A 7,786-nucleotide genomic window follows, 5' to 3' on the forward strand; every position below is an offset into this window, starting at 1 on the left:
GTTCAACAACAAGGGCCAAATGAAACATATAGAAAACCAAAATAAATTGTCTCATTAAATCATTAAATAAGCATTATAACTTTACCAACAACTTCTCAAGTTTTCACCTTAAATTTATATAACGCATGACAATTCATAAGCAATGGGCAATGACAGGACGTCATAAATATTTTGTTTCTAACATTTTGATTACTTAAGCAAGTCACAATCTAGGATCCATGAAACAAAATTAAATTCTTACCTCCACTCAATTATTTCATTGTAAAATCTTCAGATTATATAGAGGAATGAACCACTCAACCTGACAGATGTTCAAAACAACAAATTTATTTTCTCTAAAATTGAGGAATGTAAAATACTATCAGGTTATTGAATATAACAGTTAATAGGTAGAATTCTCACCCTGACTAACTATACATGCTGATATCTGTGAACTAAGCAACTACACTCAGGATAGCAATGTGTAATAGTAAAACCATCCTTGAAATATCTATCATTTTGGTCTTCTAAATACATACTGGTTCTAAGGTCATATCAATTGTTACTATACTCTCTTTAAAGTAAATATTTGAAAAAAGTAATAAAAATAAAATAAACTTGAGGAATGAATTATAGGAACAGCATAGTCTATGCCAAGGAAAAATATTACTGAAACAAAGCTTCTGAATGGACAGGAGGGAACCCAGAGACTTGCTCCTGAAATTTTATATTGATAAAATAATGTATCATAAATTTCATATAGCTGGAACTTCCAAATGTAACAATTATTGTTCCACAGACATTTTAATACATTTACAAAAATTTGTGTATATCTTGCAAAATACCATTATTTAAAATGTCCTCATGTAACTATTTTTCCTTTTGTCTTTCAAAATATGTGAAGCCAACTTCATTTCTGATAACACACGTGAGTTTTGGTCAACCATATTTCATAGAATCCTTAATGATCTTTACGTTTACCTAGTGAAGTCCAGTCATCAAGTGAAAGATAAATAAGTAGAAAATTAAATGGTTTCATTCACAACATTCAAGAATATTGTGAACATTCTTAATTACAAAGAACTAACTTAGGACAGTAAAAGTTCATTACACAGTCTCTCCATTTCCTATCCTTCTTAAATCTTGGATTATGTTTCTTCTTCTCTTGTTAAAGGAGGTTCTAAATATAAATAACTAAGTAAGTTCAATTCTAAAGAGGCAAAGTCAGTAGGTATAATTATTATTCATAAAGTTTTCTACAAAGTCATGTCTACTGAAAATTTGTCAAGGGTCTTTATAGATTTATATTGTCAGTACAATACAGTAAGATATGCATTGTAGATACAGTTTTTAAAAACCTTAATATCGATTTTCTTAATTAGAGATTGAAACTCACAGTATCCCTTATCATCTATTATCTGATCATTTATCTTTCATTATTGAATAACAGTGTTCCTATATTGTATTTTAATTGGGAATTTTATCACTCAAGTCTAAATATGTCTCACAATCTGGGTTGCAAGATAGATCTTTTATTGTTCTTTGCTGAAAACATGTTGATGATTGTTTTATACTCATGGCTTTATCCCCTATTGATTGAATAATTCTCTTATGATAATTTGTTTGTGTTTATTAAACGGATCATTTTAAGAAATTTGTATGCACTGACTACTCCCGAGAAATAAAGCAATAATTTATTTTTTATTGATTTTATTTAGGGACAAATAGAAATTAGTTTCAAAACAGGCTAGCAGGACAGTTACCATAAGTAATACGTTATGTATTGTAGTCTTTATAGTAGTTATTCATAGTACAAGATGAAGACATGATAACCTGTCCAAACACTATCAGTGCAAATCTTTTTTCTCATTTAATTAAGAGAAAGTAGCTGTATATTTATTCTATCTTGCATATACAGATACAAAACGGTCCTTCATTTATATCCCCTTTTTGTTTAGTTTTGTCAGAGATGGGTGTTCCATTGCCATTTAAATATTGTATGTGCGTGAATTCAGCAAAAATAATCCAATATACTTCGGTAGTCCATAACAGTGGTGGGTTATCTGTAGGACTGGCAATGTCAAAAGTTGATGGCTTGAGCCCTTTACAGCTCAGCATATTAATATGGCTTTACTTTTTATACCTCATGTTTATACTTTGCTCCTGGATGGATAAGATCAAGATTAAGCAAGACCTATATAAAAAGAAATGTAACTTTTTTATCTCACAAGGTGAGTCAAATACTGCAATCAGGTATAAATAGAGAATCAAAATCCAAAAAGTAAAAGAAAATATAAATAGTATTTTATTGAAAACTCAAATTAGCAGTTGACCAAGAACTGAACAGACATTCTCAGAGAAAACAAATGGTCAAATGTTTCTATGGAAACATGCTAAAAACTGTACATCATTAAGAAATGCAAAGCATAAGTACACTGAGATATCACATCCTACGTGAATGTGTCACTTGAGAACAAGCACAGAAGACTTCAAGTGTTGAATGAGATGTAGCAAAATGGGAAATATCAGAAACTACTGATGGACTGTAGATCATTTTTCCCATTGTAGAAAATAGGAAGGCTATTTTTGAATGAACTATTATAAAGGCAATCAAGCCTGCTGAGTATATACCTAAATGAATTTAAATCAGTATGGTGAAGTGATACAACCCCATCATTCTTGTAGCATGGTTCATAATGACTTTGATAAATTACCTAACAGATCATGAATGAACAAAGGAAATATTATATACAGGTACATTATGGTACTACTTGTTAATAATTGAAGACAATATATTATGAATAAAGTTATTACACTGTGAAAATTTTATGCTAAGATAAATCAAGTCACACAGAAATATACAAATCTGTTACATTCTGAAAAGCAACAGTGTCTAGGACCCTGCATGAGCTAGGCTGATATTCATCATATGGCAGATAATAATTGAAGGGATATAATTTAAAGCATATTAGTTATAGTCACCAGAAAATCATACATGGGAAAATGGGAAAGATCACATTTAAATATTCTCAACAAAAAACATAATGTAATATATATATATATATATATATATATATATATATATTCTTAGAACAATATCTACATGCAAGTAGACACGTATGTATGAATAATTATCCATTATAATTGGGTAAATACACAGACCTGAGTTTTGTTCTCTTGCAGATAATGTTTTCAGCTGTTGGAGAAATATTGTTCAAAGCATTCAAACTACCTCTGCGTAGAAATACCCACAGAAACTTCTAATGGATTCTGGGAATTGAGGTCTAGAAAGAACTTGTTTGTGTATTTAATTGTTTGCTACAATGACCTTGAGTGTCTGAAAATGTACCATCACAAAAATTACAGGTGAAGTTTTAATTTCATTCCAAGGGGAGCTGGAATCCTATAACTCTGATACATATATTGGGGTCTGGCAACCTTCCTCCCTCCAAATAGGCTGTTTCTTGGCTATCTTCAAAGACAGCTGATCAATGAGCTGGTAGGTTTTGGGTAAGCATTTTCTTTACTTTTGTTTTACTTTGTGAAATAGCGGTTGTGAGAAAATGAGGAGATATAGCATCTGTACTTAGTTGTGATTTTTATGTGTAGAAAAGTAATTATTTTCAGGTAGCAAAGAAACGGAAAGAGATGATCCTTGAAGACCAGGGAGAGCCGTGACCAAAGATTCGAGGTCTGAGACCCTCACTTGTCTCTAACTGCTTCCCTTGTGCCTTCATATATCCAGCAAGACATGTTGTGACAGTGTTTCTAATAGTAATGTCCCCTCAATTACAGCATTCTTATGTTATTGAACAAAAGATCAGTATGCTTTAAACCTGCCGTGTAGAAATCAGACAAACTTATTTCACCTGCATTCTTGCTTCAGTCAAAGTTCTTCTTTGTGGCAGTGAGAATGTTGGATAATGTTCAGCAAGCATTTTTCTTTAAAATCAAATTTTTCCAATGGCAGTATTTGTTTAATAAGAATTTTTCTCTCACCGAGGTTGAGGTAACGAATGGAGATGATGTGTAAATCTCTGTGAAAATATTTGTATTGTAGTAATCATTTCAGAAAAATTTTCTCATTTAGAAACGTCATTTCCATAAAAATGTTAAGTTATTACTTCAATGATTTAAACGACCCAGAATCCAGAGTCCAGGTTGCTTCTGATTCATGAATGTATTGTCATATTTTTCAGCATTAAAATCTTATTGCCATTTTGTGGCTCCATGTCACCCTTGGCCATCATCATAAGAGTGCTGTGAAAACTCACAATTCTATTGGATGTAGCTGATATATTTTGAAATCACTCTCCAAATATAGTTTGATACTATAGTTTTCTAAATAGAAAAAATAAGGTGTCCCATGAATTTTAATTCAATTTCTATGCCTTAAATTTCATATATCCAGTATTACCTCAGAAAATAAAGCCAATCACATATATAACTTCTCTATTAAATGATACTGGCAAAGTTCTGTGCTACCATAATTTTAATCTATGATTATTAAGCCTAAACATGTTGTGAGAGACTTATTAAGCCACCATTAATTTTAAACATGCGCACATATGTTCTAGGAATGTTTCTATAATATAAATGACATACACACACACACACACACACACACACACACACACACACACAGAATCTCAATCATCACAAGTGAACATTCCTGTAAAATATTTCAAGTATGACCTGTTATATATGGATTCAACAATCTGACTCTGTAATAACTCAGAACAAAAATTAGAATGGTAGTCCCAAATCCTTCTGGACAGCTGGGTAATAATATCATGTTCATATTTAGATGTGTCATGTAAACTTCTCTCTACTAAACATGATCTTGCCTTAAAAAATTAAGCCTTACCCATCATGCGGTAATCCCTAATGATACTAATGTCTATAACGCAGAAATTACAACCATCCATGTATTTAAAATGATACATTGAAAAGAAGCATTTAAGAGTTACAAACTTTTAAATCTATATATTAGAAATAAAATTTAATGAAACATAAATGTTCTTAATTTTTAAACCATGCTATCTAAATATTTTCTAATGAATTTATTTTTTCATAGAGGCCTATGTTCTTAAATCTTTATAGAAATCCTGCACACATAAATAATGACATCGGTGGATCTGAAATTTGCAATTCTCCTTCCTTTGCCAATTGTCATAGGATGCTTGGGTAATTTTTCATTTTTGTGTCATTCTGCATTCCTGTACTTCAGTGACAGCAGGTCCAGGTCTACAGATATAATTCTCAGACACTTAACTTTGGCCAACCTTTTGGTCCTTCTCTCCAGAGGAATCCCAGAGACTATGACAGCACTTGGAGTGGAAGACTTCCTTAATAATGTAGGATGTAAATTGGTTTTCTATGTTCTAATGGTGGGTAAGGGTGTGTCTTTCAGCACGACCTGCTTACTCAGTATGGTCCAGGCCATCACCATCAGGCCCATAACATCCAAGTGGACAGAAGTGAAAGTGAAAGCCTTAAAGTACATTGGGCATTGTACTAACCTTTTGTGGTTCCTCCACATGTTGTTAAACTTCAGAGTTCCTATGCTTGTGAGTGGCAGATGGAGAAGAAGAAACATGACAAACATTATAGATTATCAATATTGTTCAGCTAAAATTTCTAGCAAAGCCCAAAACTCCATTTTCACAGCACTTTCTTTATCACATGACATTTTGTGTTTGGAACTTATGATCTGGAGCAGTGGCTCCATGGTTTTGATTCTGTACAGGCACAAGCAGCAAACACAACATATTCACAGACACAGAATCTCATCAAGATGTTCGCCTGAGACCAGAGCTTCTCAAAGCATAATTTTTCTGGTTTGTGCCTTTGTATCCTCGTATACCCTGTCTTCCATCACACACGTTTGGTTCTCTGTTTATGACAAAAGTGCTTGGTGGCTGGTTAAAGCTTCTTTCTTAACCAACGCTTGTTTCCCTACTGTTAGTCCCTTCATTCTCATGACTAATAAAGAGTGTGTATGCAGGTTCACATGGAAGAAGTGAACATTCATCTCCATGACATATGAATGCGTCCCTTTTCATTCCCTTATTACTGCATGTACTCATGCATCACAAAGCCAAAAACAAAATTAAGAGCCAGTGTTACTGCACGGGTGGGTTTAAAGAAAATAACTAGAGTTATTTTTCTTAGAAAAGTTAGGGTCTCTGACCAAAAACGTGCTTAGATAGGCACTGGGACTAAGGTTCTATCCCCAGTACCCCATGTTGCAATGGCCCCACCCCTGGGTATGCTGAGCCTTCAATGGAGTCTGAAAGTGTTGCTGCATGACTTTAATCCCATTGATTCAGAGGCTGAAAACAGAAGGACCACTGAGTCCAAGCTGCACAGTTATACCCTGAACTAAATATATGAATAAATAAATAAACAAATAAATAAATATTAAAAATAAAAGTAAAAATGTAGAAAAGTTGAAATTTTTATTTTAAGGACAAAAGCAAAATTTGGAAACAAGATAATGGGAAGGGAAATAAGGGTTAATTCACTGTCATGTTTAAATTCGTTACTCAGAGCAAAACATATCAGTATTTAATTGTCCAAACAATATTAGCACAAACCTTTCTTTTCAAATAACTAAGAGAAATTAGTAGCATAACTATCTTAACTAATGTATGATATATATATATATTTATTTATTTATGTTATGACATAATAAATATTAATACATACATACTTGTTACCTTTTATTTTACAAAAAATTTTCATGATAAACCAGTAAGAGAATAGCAATGTTATTGCACTGTGCCAATTCAATATGATTTGCCACTTTATTTAATTTAATCTTAAAGAGAATAAAAATAATTTTCAAAGTTAGAAATTACAGAATTTAAAAAAAAAGATTTTTGGAACTCAAAAATAGTCGATATGTTGTACATTGTTATCTTCAAACTAGCTTAGAGTACCATATATAAGCTTATAAAATATGTCAATATTATACATTTTAACCATGAACTGTTTCCTTCAATAAACAACTAGAAATTAATACTCTAATCATTTTGCCTATCCTATGTATATGCATTCTTTTCATATTGTTGTCTTCACGTTAGGGGTTCAGATTGCCTGTTAGAAACATGCAAATTGGTAAAAAAAAATTAAGAGAAAGGGAAAGAAATAGTTCAATAAGAAAGAACAAATGAATTGAGCAATAGTAGAAAATAAAGGCAGGAATACTATATATGATATATAATTGTACTATTACTTTCTATTGTGGAGAGGAATACAGACTTTTGAAAATGAAAACAATTGCTAGATATTCTAAAAAAATTTATTTTAATAGTATTTAGTGTTACTTTTGAAAATTTTATCATCTTTACTCAGTGCTGTTCTTTTTGCTTGTCTGTTTTACTTCATTCTTTTTAGTCCAGCCTTTGCTTTCTATGTGGAATATATTTCTTTACCAGTCTCAGTTACTCATGAATTTTAATTTTCTTTTTCAAAATTAAATTTTAATTTACGTTTAACTTAGAGTTAGTTTTAACACTTTTAATATTGTTTTACTCATTCCACATTTTGTAGTTTGGATTTCTCTCATTTTTATTGCATTTCAGAGTTTTTACTTCAGCATTTGTTTTATACTAAGGCTATAACATCATGACTGTTTTATTGATTGATTGATTGATTGATTGACTGATTGATTGAATTTAATGTATTTGGTCGTTTTAGGGTCTCACTACACAGCTTGGGCTCATAATGATCCTCCTGCTTTTGGCCTCCCCAGTGCTGGGATTTGAGGCATGCACAACTATACCCTGACTCTTCCGTGCTT

General features: G+C 31.9%; 1 protein-coding gene across 1 annotated transcript; it reads left to right on the top strand.

Moving 5' to 3' along the window:
• The first annotated feature begins 5,102 nt into the window (after window positions 1-5,102).
• On the top strand, window positions 5,103-6,005 carry LOC105744016 (vomeronasal type-1 receptor 2-like). The gene has a single exon (XM_012517711.2). It carries the CDS (start codon window positions 5,103-5,105, stop codon window positions 6,003-6,005), a length of 903 nt encoding a protein of 300 aa, XP_012373165.2.
• The last annotated feature ends 1,781 nt before the right edge of the window (window positions 6,006-7,786 follow it).

This window comes from Octodon degus, unplaced genomic scaffold, assembly GCF_000260255.1.
Source record: "Octodon degus isolate 3935 unplaced genomic scaffold, OctDeg1.0 scaffold00206, whole genome shotgun sequence".
Lineage (NCBI taxonomy): Eukaryota > Metazoa > Chordata > Mammalia > Rodentia > Octodontidae > Octodon > Octodon degus.

What these genes read in the sequence shown, in the direction of transcription:
- LOC105744016 (XM_012517711.2), top strand. Translation starts at nt 5,103, where the DNA reads ATGACATCGGTGGATCTGAAATTTGCAATTCTCCTTCCTTTGCCAATT.